Below are 14,647 nucleotides of genomic sequence, written 5' to 3'. Positions count from 1 at the left end.
ATTTTGAACCTTTGGTTCTTCACATAACTGTTCAGCTTCCTCAAGTTTATTATCATGCGGAAGGATCCGTCCGGTTTTGGAACTAGGAATAACAGGGAATAAAAACCTGTTCCTTTTTACCATGTGGGAACTTCCTGGATGACAGTTTTGTTTATGAGCTTCATAATCTCCTGTTCTAATGCCTGTTGTTGTTGAGGTGAGGATTTTAGCGGAGTGACCACATCATTTTGGGGAGGAAGGGACGTAAAGTCTATTTGAAGTCCCAATTTGATTAAATTCAATATCCAGACACTGGTTGAGATTTTTTCCCAGGCTGGGAGGAATTGAGATAATCTCCCTCCCACCCTGGAGGAGGTGTCACTTAGAGGTCTTTTTATCTCTTGAGGAATTACCGAAAAGGAACCCCCTATCTCTCCTTTTCCCATCATCCCATCTGTTCTGCTCCCTTGGGGGGCATCTCCGGAAAAATTTCCTATTCCGAAAGGGCCGTCTAACAAATGGTGCGGCCAGGATAGGGAACCCTTTTTTCTTGTCTCCTGCTGTTTGCAGAATATCATCCAGGGTCTCCCCAAACAAAAATTTCCCTTCACATGGGATTGAGCAAAGTTCCGGCTTAGCTTGTAGATCACCTGGCCAGCTTTTTAACCATAAAGTCATACGAGCTGCATTTGACAGAGCTGCTGATTTGGAAATGAGCTTGACTTAGTCAGCTGATGAGTCTGCCAGAAAGGCTGCCGCCCCTCTAATCATGGAAATAGATTCTATTACTTTATTTCTGGATACACCATCCCTTAGTTGTTTCTCTAAATTATCAATCCAAATCATTAGGGATCTAGAAGTACATGCGGCTGCTATTGCTGGCCTTAAAGGGAACCTGTCACCCCGTTTTTTCAGATTGAGATATAAATACTGTTAAATAGGGCCTGCGCTGTGCGTTACAATAGTGTTTGTAGTGTACCCTGATTCCCCACCTATGCAGCGAAATACATTACCAAAGTCGCCGTTTTCGCCTGTCAATCAGGCTGGTCTGGTCAGGTGGGCGTGGTGACATCACTCTTTTCTTCCCCAGCTTTCCGTTGGTGGCGTAGTGGTGTGCGCATGTCCAAGTTCCGAATTCCCTGCGCGCACGTGAAGAAACAGCGCGCGATCTGCGCTGTTATCCCTGTCATCGGTGGGGGCGGCCATCTTCCTGGGGCCGCACGTGCGCAGATGGAGTGTTCTGCTGCACGGGGCTTCAGGAAAATGGCCGCGGGATGCCGCGCGTGCGCAGAAGAGATCGCGGCGGCCATTTTCCCAAAGCCGAGATGCAAACTCAATGGACAAGCACTCAAACTCAGGACCCCTGAGTTCTGGTGGTGAAATGGGCCCTGCAAAGGCAGGTCCGTCAATCTGGTAGTCGCCAAGGGACGTCTGCGACAAGCTGCACTAATTCTGCATACCACGCTCGGCGTGGCCAGTCTGGAGCAACTAGGATCACCGGTACTCCCTCCGTTTTGATCTTCCTGATGGCCTTCGGAAGTAAAAGCAATGGGGGAAACAGGTAGGGAAGACGAAACTGATGCCACTGAAGGACGAGCGCGTCCACTCGATGGCTCTCGGGTCCCGGGATCGAGCTACAAACTCGAGCATCTTGACATTCAACCGGGATGCTATCAGGTCCACGTCCGGAGTCCTCTAGTGAAGACAGGTCACCTGGAAAATTTCCCGATGGAGAGACCACTCTCCCGAGGCCTTGACGGCTGAGGCAGTCCGCAGCCCAGTTTTCCGTGCTCGGGAAATGAACAGCTGAGATAACCAAGTGGTTCCTATTGGCCCAGCGAAGGATGTGTTCCACCTTGCGCATTGCCGCTTTGCTGGGCTCAGTGGCGATGGAGGGCGCATGAGGGCATTTGGGGTCACAGGCATTGCACTGCGGCGAAGTCTGAGCCTTAGGTAACAGTCTGGCAGGAGGTACATGAAGTGAAAAAGGTTGCAATAGCCCTGTTAGCCTTTTAAGATGCTTTAGGTTGGGACATTGTACCCTTCTATGTGTCCCCTTTAAAAACTTTGGGAATTCCTGCAGTGAAAGGGTTACAGCAGGGAGGAAGAGGGTGGTCTAGAGCAGGGGTCCCCAACTCCAGTCCTCAAGGCCCACCAACAGGTCATGTTTTCAGGATTTCCTTTGCATTGCACAGGTGATGCAATTATTACCTGGGCAAGACTAAGGAAATCCTGAAAACATGACATGTTGGTGGGCCTTGAGGAATGGAGTTGGGGACCCCTGGTCTAGAGCAGCGCTCCCTTACCCAGATCCTGCATCCCCAGGTCCTTCTGCGTGGCACTGTAACTGCTGACACCTGCGGTGAGTTGTTCCCGACAAATTGCCTTCAGAGACCACTGCCGGATGCCAGTGTGTCCGGAGGGTCCGTGGGAGGAGGGGGGATGGCCGCCGAGATTAGAAGAAGCACTTCTCGTCCTATACGAGAAGCATGAGAAAGGTGGGCGGAGCCGCTGGGACATGTCATAGTGGGGGTGGAGTTACAGCCTAGCAGAGAACCGAAGTCGGGGACTAAATTTATCGGCGCTGGTACCGGAAAGGCCAGGGAGCGCCGCCGCCAGGAGAAGCCCCCTCCTATCCAGCGCCTCCTCAGACCACCTGCCCAGAGCCCTCCAGCCCGGCACTTACCCAGAGAAGCTGTCGGGTGGCAGGTAAGGCAGCGGGTACATGTCCTCCTGCTGCCGCTGCTGGTCTTGGACGGTGCAGGGATAAAGGGATCATCCTCGATCCACCATCCCTTTAATAGGGAGGTGGAGAGGAACCTTCCGCCTCCTTGTATCATCCGCTTTAACAGTGGCGGTGCAGTGGGGGCTGCTCGGATGCCATGAGGTGGGCCTCTACACATCCAAAGGGTTAATCCCCTAGGATGGGACAGGGCTAATGTGTGGCATTAGGCCTGGCTGCGGAAGAGGGTACGTGGAGGTGACACGCCATGTGCTCGTCCGTAAGGTGCGGGGAGATCAGTGACCCCTAAAGGACCCATCACCCTCCCATCCCCACCCCCCCCCCCCCCAAAAAAAAAAATATGTATATTCAGCTCAGGCGTGGCATCCCACGTCGCAGGAGAGGATACGGAGAGGCGACACTCTCCGTGCTCACCTGTTGATGGTTTGGGGAGATTGGAACCTTGAAAGGATCCGTCGCCCCATTCGTCTGTAGTAAAAAAAAAAAATCAAACATAAAAAATATAAAAAAGATGAAGAATAAAATAAAAAACTTTAGGTCTGAAGACCAGACCAGTGTGCCTCCTACGGACACTAAGCAAGAACTGGTTCACTTAGAGCCAGCAGGAGGGTGTATACTGCAGGGGAGCGAACTTTCTTTGTATCACTTAGTGTCAGCCTCCTATTGGCAGCAGCATACACCACGGTCTGTGTCCCCCAGTGTGGCGAAGGAGAAATACATGTGTATTTTTAGTTATATCTCTCGGTGACCGTCAGATTTCTGCAGTGGATTTGCAGTTGTAGCCACTGTGGCTTACACACAGGTTTACACCATGCAGTAAGGCTAATCTGTGGTTTGCGACCTATGGCAGCTTACAAATGTATGGCTGTATCAACGACAAATGTAGATTTTCTGTTGAAAGCGATGGGAGGTCTGTGGGATTTACAACGCAGAATTACATGCCGAAACTTACACAAAGGAATGGTATGAAGATACCCATAAGGATACAGTAATCGGTAAGCCTCCATCACTCTACACCAGGGCCCCTATATATGTCACTGCCTCTTACTGCACATTATCAGGGCAGCCTGTATGCACAGAAGGAAACGCTGATCCTATGCAGCATTCTGTGCCAGGCCAGCACACTGGTACAAGCAGGGCACGGACAGAAGTAGTTGCAAGCTATACATATGTCCATCTGTATGCTAGCTGTCAACATTTTACTCAGAAGCTTCGTTTTTGTACATCAAACACACCTGCCCTACTATATGAATAAGTATCAGCTCACACGTCAGCATATCCAATATACAAATGGAGTCTAGACTAGTGACTGTCATTACATGCAATATCTTTAGAAATCAAAGCTTTTAGATAGTGTTAGCAATAAAGGGAGGGGGATGTGACATTCTGTTATACATACACATAGGCATCAATAAAACCTCAATTATAAGATGCATCAGATGGGCGTTTCGCACCAAGCTTCTTCAGAGGGTGCAGTAAAGTGAACATTTTTCTCCCATATTTACAGGAAATTGCAGTGTAAGGGAAACAACACTTAATAATTTATAACTATATCCTAGGGACTATTGCGTTTTGCATATGGCATTACATTTCCTTACCTTAGAGGGAGTTTTATTAGTGGATTTTTCTGTGAAATGAAGCAAAGAAAGTTACATATACATAAAATCTGCTGGCAGGTCCTCATACAATAATCTTATACAGTAACATACTGTTGCAGCTTGCAGGAGGACTGATGGCTTCTTCAGGACTATCACTTGTGGAGAACGTCACAGTCTTACCAGGTGTACGGGCCATTTCTGAAGCTGCAAAAATAACAAGAAAAACTCGTAATTAATAATATGCCCTTGTGTATAGAGTGTAAGTGTTGTCAGTAATTCTAACAACAGATAAATGACTCCAGAATGCATCAGCTACAAAAGAGAAGCTGCAGAGAACATAAATTCTCCATGAAACCAACCAATATCGTGCCACTGACGCACCTCTCATTTTCGCATTAGGACTGTATAGGCCCTTTTACATTGCCCATCTTTACTTGGACATTTTCTCCAATATTCAAAAAGTGTCAAATTCAGCTCAAATAAATATCAGAGTCTCAGTAGCAAAGGCCAAAGTGGGGTGGGACGAAAACCAGGCGTCTGACCACAGCCTACACCCCCAAGCACAGAGCCATCAGCACTTTTGGGAAAATTGAGAACACTGCCGTGTAAATAGGTTACAAACAATATAGACGGTTACCGAGCTGTGCCATTTTATTGGAGCGCTTTACTGTCTGGAAAGAATACAAGTCTCCACCTCCTGTGACAGGTCCCTCCTGCAAGACATCTGCAACAGAAATAACACGTCAGAATCAAACGGCGAAGAACCCCACCATCAGCACCGGCTGAACTTACCAATCGCATCTGTTCCTAAAACATCCACATAATCCTTTTCCTTCCAAACCTCCAACGTTTCATCACCTACAGGAAGCTCTTGAAAACTCTTTGACAAGCTCTTCACGTTACTGACGTGCTGGCCAGTCGTGCTGTTTCGAAGTTTGACCCCTGAAATGATGGCCACAACTTAAGAGACAGTTATGGAGTTACTTTACAGCATAACAAATGGCTTTCCAAGCGCTACCCAAGTATCTTCTCACCCCATGGGATGCTGATGAGCGACCAGCCTGGGATAATCAGCAAGAGGATATGTTTTACACATCTACACAGGTCCAGTTATACTGTACTTTATCATTAGATTATATTTATAACCTGCAATGTCATTTATTTTGAGAAAAGCAGCTAGGCCTTTTTAAAATAGTGTCTGCCATTATTAACTCTTGTGGTAGAGCGTTCCACAGTCTGACTGCTCTAACTGTAAAGAACCCTTTCTTATATACAGTACAGACCAAAAGTTTGGACACATTCTCATTTAAAGATTTTTCTGTATTTTTATGACTATGAAAATTGTACATTCACACTGAAGCTTATAAATGGGGTTGGGACCATCAGTTGTGTTGTGCAGAAGTCTGCTGGATACACAGCTGATAGTCCTACTGAATAGACTGATAGAATTTGTATCATGGCAAGAAAAAAGCAGCTAAGTAAAGAAAAACGAGTGGCCATCATTACTTTAAGAAATGAAGGTCAGTCAGTCTGAAAAATTGGGAAAACTTTGAAAATGTCCCCAAGTGCAGTGGCAAAAACCGTCAAGCGCTATAAAGAAACTGGCTCACATGAGGACCGCCCCAGGAAAGCAAGACCAAGAGTCACCTCTGCCTCTGAGGATAAGTTTATCCGAGTCACCAGCCTCAGAAATCGCAGGTTACCAGCAGCTCAGATTAGAGACCAGGTCAATGCCACACAGAGTTCTAGCAGCAGACACATCTCTACAACAACTGTTTAGGCTACTTTCACACTTACGTCGGTACGGGCCCGTCGCTATGCGTCGGGCCAATGTACGTTGTGAAATAAATGAACAAGGGGGGCAGCGGATGCAGTTTTTCAAGCATCCGCTGCTTCATTGTAATGTCCGGGGAGGAGGGGGCGGAGTTTCGGCTGCGCATGTGCGGTAAAAAATGGCGGACGCGCCGCACAAAAAAAAGTTACATGTAATGTTTCTTTGTGCCAACAGTCCGCCAAAACAGGACGCATCCGTCGCACGACGGATGGCCATATGTCGCAATGCGTCGCTAATGCAAGTCTATGGAGAATAAACGCATCCTGCGGGCAACTTTGCAGGATGTGTTTTTTCCCCAAAACGACGCATTGCGACGTACGTCACTCAACGCAAGTGTGAAAGCAGCCTAAGAGGAGACTTTGTGCAGCAGGCCTTCATGGTAAAATAGCTGCTAGGAAACCACTGCTAAGGACAGGCAACAAGTAGAAGAGACTTGTTTGGGTTAAAGAACACAAGGAATGGACATTAGACCAGTGGAAATCTATGCTTTGGTCTGATGAGTCCAAATATGAGATCTTTGGTTCCAACCAGTGTCTTTGTGCGTCGCAGAAAAAGTGAACAGATGGACTCTACATGCCTGGTTCCCACCGTGAAGCATGGAGGAGGAGGTGTGATGGTGTGGGGGTGCTTTGCTGGTGACACTGTTGAGGATTTATTCAAAATTGAAGGCATACTGAACCAGCATGGCTACCACTGCATCTTGCAGCGGCATGCTATTCCATCCAGTTTGCGTTTAGTTGGACCATTATTTATTTTTCAACAGGACAATGACCCCAAACACACCTCCAGGCTGTGTAAGGGCTATTTGACCAAGAAAGAGAGTGATGGGGTGCTACACCAGATGACCTGGCCTCCACAGTCACCAGACCAGAACCCAATCGAGATGGTTTGGGGTGAGCTGGACCACAGAGTGAAGGCAAAAGGGCCAACAAGTGCTAAGCATCTCTGGGAACTCCTTCAAGATTGTTGGAAGACCATTCCCGATGACTACCTCTTGAATCTCATCAAGAGAATGCCAAGACTGTACAAAGCAGCCATCAAAGCAAAAGGTGGCTACTTTAGAGAACCTAGAATATAAGACATATTTTCAGTTGTTTCACACTTTTTTGTTAAGTATATAATTCCACATGTGTTAATTCATAGTTTTGATGCCTTCAGTGTGAATGTACAATTTTCAGTCATGAAAATACAGAAAAATCTTAAAATGAGAAGGTGTGTCCAAATTTTTGGTCTGTACTGTAGATGTCTAAATCACCTTTCCTCCACACGTAATGAGTGCCACATGGTTCTTTGAAAGGTCTTTGGAAGTAATAGGTCATGTGTCAGTCCTTTGTATGACCATACATATAAATGAGATCTCCTCTGAGGCGTCTCTTATCCAAGCTAAACAAGGCCAACGTTTCCAACCTGTCACCATAAGAGAGGCCTTCCATCCCTTGTGATAATCTAGTTGCATTCCTTCAACTGAGTCTAACTGTCCAATATCCTTTTTAGAATGTGGAGCCCATAGCAGAATCCCAGAGATTCACTATATGTAATATCTTGCATCTAATGAACAGAGAGAAACAAGATTGTAAAGACACGTTCAGTATTTGGTCAGTATTTTACATCCATATTTGTAAGCCAAAACCAGGAGTGGAACAATCAGAGGAAACGTATAAGGCTACGTTCACACTTGCGTACCGGGGCTTTGTGGATAGCTGCGTACTTCCTCCCTGAAGCTCCGCCCACTTCAGCACTTCCGTTTAGGTCCGCCTACTTCAGCATACGTCCTGCATATGTATCTATAACATTGGGTAGGCAGGACATTCGGATGTGTCGTTTTGACGTGCCCGCTGACCGCAAGGAAACGCAACTTGTTGGGTTCCTTGTGCGGTCGGCGGGAGCATCAAAACGATGCATCCACATACATCCGCAAGTCCTGCATACCCAATGTTAAAGATACGTACGCAGGAAGCATGCCGAAGTAAGCGGACTTAAAAAAAAGAAGTGCGGAAGTGGGTGGAGCTTCAGGGAGGAAGTACGCAGCCCTCCACAAAGCCCCGATACGCAAGTGTGATTGTAGCCGAATAGAAACACATCCCACTTCTGCATTTATCACCCACTCCTGGTTTTGGCTTACAAATACTGAACGTGTGAACATGTTAGATTGATGGATCACGTCTTCAGTCAGGTCCTGGTTTAATTTCACATGTGCCTAGTCCATCTGTCAAATCTCTTTATGACTATATACCATAGTATTGCTGTATATAATACAAATGACAAGTCTCCTATGGTGCACAGCCACTGGCTGGTTGTCAAGGTAGAGACCACATGACAGGCGTGGGGTGTTCACAGTGGGGTCCGGCTCCCCAGCACTGCTGTCCGCTGTGCTCCAATAGCAGGAAGGGACCCAACGACTATAAGTGGCAACACACCGAGCCAGGCTGCAGCTGTGACCTCCTCAGTAGACGTTTGCAGTTCCCCTCTATGACGCAGCTGTGATTTGATTGGCCAGCATCATAGAAGAGAAAACGCAAACGCCCACCGAGAACTTCAGTGGTGTAAGCCAAGTTGTTTGAAGGAAAACCCTGCATAGTACCGTTATAATAGATGAATGTGGATAAAATCCGCGCTGCTGCGATAAATGATGGATCCAGATATAGTTCTAAGATGTTCGGGTGGTTTATTCAACGCGTTTCGAAGCTCATGGCTTCTTCTTCTTCAGGAAGTTTCCACAGAAAGATATCTTTCTGTGGAAACTTCCTGAAGAAGCCATGAGCTTCGAAACGCGTTGAATAAACCACCCGAACATCTTAGAACTATATCTGGATCCATCATTTATCGCAGCAGCGCGGATTTTATCCACATTCATCTATTATAACGGTTCTGAGAGGTTGCAGCGCCGACCTGTGCATCTGCAGCAGCAACTACCCGCCTTTACTGTGTACCACCAGGTGAGCAGTTCTCTCATAATTGATTGGAAACAATAATGGGGATAACACCCTATTTGCGCTTTTTTTGTCTCCTACCTTTGTATACTAACCCTGCATAGTAGGCACTCTATTACCATGGGCGAGAAGGGGGGAGGGGAATAACTTTGGAACGGAAAACCAAAAAAGAAAAATAAATACTATTCCAGAATAAATTAAACAGCCGAAATTGGAGGAGATCGTCAGCTTAAATGAAAAAATCCAGTAAAAAGTGCTCTAACACAGGCAGGCACAGATAACATTCTGGTTGCTCGTAGTCTACACTGGTAGATGCTTAGTACAAACAGATGTATCCTGAAATTTAACAGGAAACGTTTTCAGGAAGCTTCCCGTAACAGGGGCTGCACTCAGGTAGATACTATCTCATCAGGACGTCCTGTCCATAGGTACAGCAACGTGCAGCCTTCAAGGCTAATTAAGGAATATTTAATGGCTCCTTCATAATACTCCACTAGGTATAACTATCCGCTCACATCTCGTTTGTGGATTACACTGGAGGTCACAGTACGTGGGTAGTATTCCCCGAATTATACCTTTCTCGGTAGCACTGCATGTGCGCTGCAGTATAGACAGTGCCGTGTACGCCGCACACTGTACTTGTTTTACCTTTTCCTGTGCAAAGTAAAATAATGGCAGTCCAGGATTTCCTACACAGTGGAAAAAAGTCTATCGTACAGGTCCTGTATATGCCAAAGGCGCTCATGTGGCTACTGACGTGGTCTTCTTAGGCTGCGGTCACACAAGCGGAAATCTGGAGAAAATCGGGTCAATTATTCAAACGACACTCTGATCAAACTCGAATGAGAAGATGGAGCAACAATATCTGCATCTTAGGTCAATCCGTGGAAATTGGACTGCAGTCAGACGTCATCCCAGCACAGTCAGACGTCATCCCAGCGCAGTCAGACGTCATCCCAGCGCAGTCAGACGTCATCCCAGCGCAGTCATAAGCCATCCCAGCGCAGTCATAAGCCATCCCAGCGCAGTCATAAGCCATCCCAGCGCAGTCAGACGTCATCCCAGCGCAGTCAGACGTCATCCCAGCGCAGTCAGACGTCATCCCAGCGCAGACGTCATCCCAGCGCAGTCAGACGTCATCCCAGCGCAGTCAGACGTCATCCCAGCGCAGTCAGACGTCATCCCAGCGCAGTCAGACGTCATCCCAGCGCAGTCATAAGCCATCCCAGCACAGTCATAAGCCATCCCAGCGCAGTCATAAGCCATCCCAGCGCAGTCATAAGCCATCCCAGCGCAGTCAGATGTTCTTCATCACCTCCTTGACATGCATGGCCGAATGTGATGTGAATGGCGGATCAAAGTCATGCATGCTGGGTTTCTATCCTCGGATAGACTCAATCTGGGGAAAAAAGTGGAGATGGGCACGACCCCAAAAAATAACATGGGGATGAGTGATATCCATCAAAACAACGGCTAACACCTGTCTAATTATTACGGTCGTCTACACGAGCCCTTAGTGTGTGAATACAGCAGAAGAGTCGCCCACCATGTTGTTTATCAATGATATGCTCCAGGACATCTTCATCTGCCACAAACTGCACCTGGGGGGTCCTGCTCCCGCTCGCAGCGCCATGACTCATTCTCCTCTATAACAGAAACAGATATGATCTTATTAGGAGACACCGGGTGACAATCACAGCACGGTATAAAGCACCAGACCTAGAAAGCAGCACATTTATTACATCTGTCACCTGTAAAATATACAGGTGTAACTGCGACTCGAGGAAATTTACCTACTACATCTGCAGGACACTATGCGAGGCTTCACCAACATCTACAGAAAAATGGCCCATGAGAAAACACACATCATGTCCCTAGAATAAGTGGTGACTGACTGCTAGGGGGTCTCCGATGAGACCATGTCAGTAACGAGGTCACTAAGAACAGAGCGGTAGAGCACAGAATACGGGGACATCTCTGACAGCCTCACAGACAGCAGTGGTCACAGAACACCGGGGTCCTGTAAGAACAGAGCGGTAGAGCACAGAATACGGGGGCATCTCTGACAGCCTCACAGACAGCAGTGGTCACAGAACACCGGGGTCCTGTAAGAACAGAGCGGTAGAGCACAGAATACGGGGACATCTCTGACAGCCCCACAGACAGCAGCGGGCACATAACACCGGGGTCCTGTAAGAACAGAGCGGTAGAGCACAGAATACGGGGGCATCTCTGACAGCCTCACAGACAGCAGCTGGCACATAACACCGGGGTCCTGTAAGAACAGAGCGGTAGAGCACAGAATACGGGGGCATCTCTGACAGCCTCACAGACAGCAGCGGGCACATAACACCGGGGTCCTGTAAGAACAGAGCGGTAGAGCACAGAATACGGGGACATCTCTGACAGCCCCACAGACAGCAGTGGTCACATAACACCGGGGTCCTGTAAGAACAGAGCGGTACAGCGCAGAATACGGGGACATCTCTGACAGCCTCACAGACAGCAGTGGTCACATAACACCGGGGTCCTGTAAGAACAGAGCGGTAGAGCACAGAATACGGGGACATCTCTGACAGCCCCACAGACAGCAGCGGGCACATAACACCGGGGTCCTGTAAGAACAGAGCGGTAGAGCACAGAATACGGGGACATCTCTGACAGCCCCACAGACAGCAGCGGGCACATAACACCGGGGTCCTGTAAGAACAGAGCGGTAGAGCACAGAATACGGGGACATCTCTGACAGCCTCACAGACAGCAGCGGTCACATAACACCGGGGTCCTGTAAGAACAGAGCGGTAGAGCGCAGAATACGGGGACATCTCTGACAGCCCCACAGACAGCAGTGGGCACATAACACCGGGGTCCTGTAAGAACAGAGCGGTAGAGCACAGAATACGGGGACATCTCTGACAGCCCCACAGACAGCAGTGGGCACATAACACCGGGGTCCTGTAAGAACAGAGCGGTAGAGCGCAGAATACGGGGACATCTCTGACAGCCCCACAGACAGCAGTGGGCACATAACACCGGGGTCCTGTAAGAACAGAGCGGTAGAGCACAGAATACGGGGACATCTCTGACAGCCCCACAGACAGCAGTGGTCACATACACCGGGGTCCTGTAAGAACAGAGCGGTAGAGCACAAAATACAGGGACATCTCTGACAGCCTCACAGACAGCAGTGGGCACATAACACCGGGGTCCTGTAAGAACAGAGCGGTAGAGCACAGAATACGGGGACATCTCTGACAGCCCCACAGACAGCAGTGGGCACATAACACCGGGGTCCTGTAAGAACAGAGCGGTAGAGCGCAGAATACGGGGACATCTCTGACAGCCTCACAGACAGCAGTGGTCACAGAACACCGGGGTCCTGTAAGAACAGAGCGGTAGAGCACAGAATACGGGGACATCTCTGACAGCCCCACAGACAGCAGTGGGCACAGAACACCGGGGTCCTGTAAGAACAGAGCGGTAGAGCACAGAATACGGGGGCATCTCTGACAGCCTCACAGACAGCAGTGGGCACAGAACACCGGGGTCCTGTAAGAACAGAGCGGTAGAGCGCAGAATACGGGGACATCTCTGACAGCCCCACAGACAGCAGTGGTCACATACACCGGGGTCCTGTAAGAACAGAGCGGTACAGCGCAGAATACGGGGACATCTCTGACAGCCTCACAGACAGCAGCGGGCACATAACACCGGGGTCCTGTAAGAACAGAGCGGTAGAGCACAGAATACGGGGACATCTCTGACAGCCTCACAGACAGCAGTGGTCACATACACCGGGGTCCTGTAAGAACAGAGCGGTAGAGCACAGAATACGGGGGCATCTCTGACAGCCTCACAGACAGCAGCGGGCACATAACACCGGGGTCCTGTAAGAACAGAGCGGTCCTGGACCCGATGGATTTAATGGTTCTTTCTATAAAGCAATGAGTGAGCAAATAACTCCCACACTTAAAGATTTATATAATCGTATTTTACAAGGAGAAACTATGTCAGAAGTTATGAATACGGCTTACATAAAACTTCTCCCAAAGGGAGGGAAAGACTTAGAGGACCCCTCGGGTTATAGACCGATATCACTGATAAATCAAGATGTCAAACTCCTCTCAAAAATTATGGCAGATAGGTTGGCTAAAATACTGCCAAGATTAATATCGAAACATCAAACAGGCTTTGTAAAGGGAAGGTCAGCCGTTGCTAATATAAGAAAAGCCATGTTGTTGTTAGACATGGTTAGGAACAAACAATTGGAAAAGGGGGAGGATCCAGCAATGGTCACATTAGATGCAGAAAAAGCATTCGATAATGTGAGGTGGCCATGGCTGGGTCAAGTACTAGACAAAATAAACCTAGTAGGCCCATTTAGGCAATTTCTGGAGGTATTGTACCATAACCCCAAGGCAAAGGTATATACAACGGGGTTTCTTTCCGATGCCTTTGAGCTGAAGAAGGGAACAAGGCAGGGATGCCCTTTATCTCCTTTGTTGTTTAATCTAGCAATCGAACCCTTGTCAAGGTACCTAACTGATCATAGCTCTTACAAGGGGATAAAGGTGGGAAAGGAGGTGGTCAAAACTGCTTTGTTTGCAGATGACATAATTTTGTTCATGAGAAATCCAGAAGAAGATCTCCCTAGGTTACTATTAGAGATTGAAAAATTTGGGGAATTCTCGGGCTTTCGATTAAACAAGACTAAATGTGAAATTCTGTTCATGAGAAATAATGTGAAACGTGGTCAGGGAAATAATATAATGGGCATCCCGAAAGCGACAGCATCTGTAAAATATTTGGGAATACATTTGGGAAGTTCGCCGAAACAAATATATGACCTAAATTATAAGCCTATTATTGACAAAATAGAGAAAGAATTGGAAAGATGGGGAAATCTACCCCTCTCACTACTAGGCCGCTGTCATCTAATTAAGATGACAAGCTTTGCGAGATTATTATATCCAATGCAGACTATTCCAATGCTAATCCGACACGTCGATGTTCTCAAATTGAATAGGGCTTTCTCTAAATTTATTTGGAGGGGGAGAAAAGCGAGACTTGTTATGAGAACACTAATGCGTCCAAAAGAGGGAGGAGGAGTAGGGTTGCCGAATATTAGAGGGTATAATCTCTCGTGCTTAATGAGGAATGTAGTTGATTGGATTAAAAAGACAGGACGCTATACAGATTATACACTAGAAACGGAATTTTGTGGCTCATGGGATTTGACAGCATTGCTTCACACGCCACTGTCATACTTACCACCAAATATTAAACACTCGGTTATTTGTAAAGACACTATTGCTACATGGAAAGCAGTAAGGAAAAAACTGAAAATGTCATGGAGAGTGTCAAAGCACCTGAATCCTTGGTCATTTCCAGCCTTTAAATTGGGAAGGGAAAATAAATTATTCATAGAATGGTCTAGAAAAGGAGTACAGACACTAGAAGATTTACTACATTTACAGGAAGGTCGGTGGCTGACGGGATCTGAGGTATTAGACAAATATGAGCTACCGGGATTCCATTTGATGCTATATAGTCAACTGAAGCA

General features: G+C 47.5%; 1 protein-coding gene across 4 annotated transcripts in view; it reads right to left on the bottom strand.

Annotated features, from left to right (window-relative positions):
- Positions 1 to 14,647, bottom strand: part of ORC2 (origin recognition complex subunit 2) — a 68,038-nt gene that overhangs the window by 46,879 nt on the left and 6,512 nt on the right. For 2 of the 4 annotated variants that reach the window (XM_069733611.1, XM_069733614.1), the window contains exons 1-6: positions 10,631 to 10,730; positions 9,733 to 9,877; positions 5,113 to 5,262; positions 4,958 to 5,044; positions 4,432 to 4,524; positions 4,321 to 4,349 (exon numbers count right to left, since the gene is read on the bottom strand). In XM_069733611.1, the coding sequence (XP_069589712.1) occupies positions 4,321 to 4,349; positions 4,432 to 4,524; positions 4,958 to 5,044; positions 5,113 to 5,262; positions 9,733 to 9,829 (456 nt within the window). In that variant the 5' untranslated portion in view covers positions 9,830 to 9,877; positions 10,631 to 10,730. Of the gene's footprint in view, positions 1 to 4,320; positions 4,350 to 4,431; positions 4,525 to 4,957; positions 5,048 to 5,112; positions 5,263 to 9,732; positions 9,878 to 10,630; positions 10,731 to 14,647 lie in introns of those variants that run through there. The other 2 variants (XM_069733615.1, XM_069733613.1) reach the window with 2 other exon arrangements.

Source organism: Ranitomeya imitator, chromosome 7, assembly GCF_032444005.1.
Source record: "Ranitomeya imitator isolate aRanImi1 chromosome 7, aRanImi1.pri, whole genome shotgun sequence".
Taxonomy (NCBI): Eukaryota; Metazoa; Chordata; class Amphibia; order Anura; family Dendrobatidae; genus Ranitomeya; species Ranitomeya imitator.
This window is presented reverse-complemented; position numbering and strand designations above follow the sequence as displayed.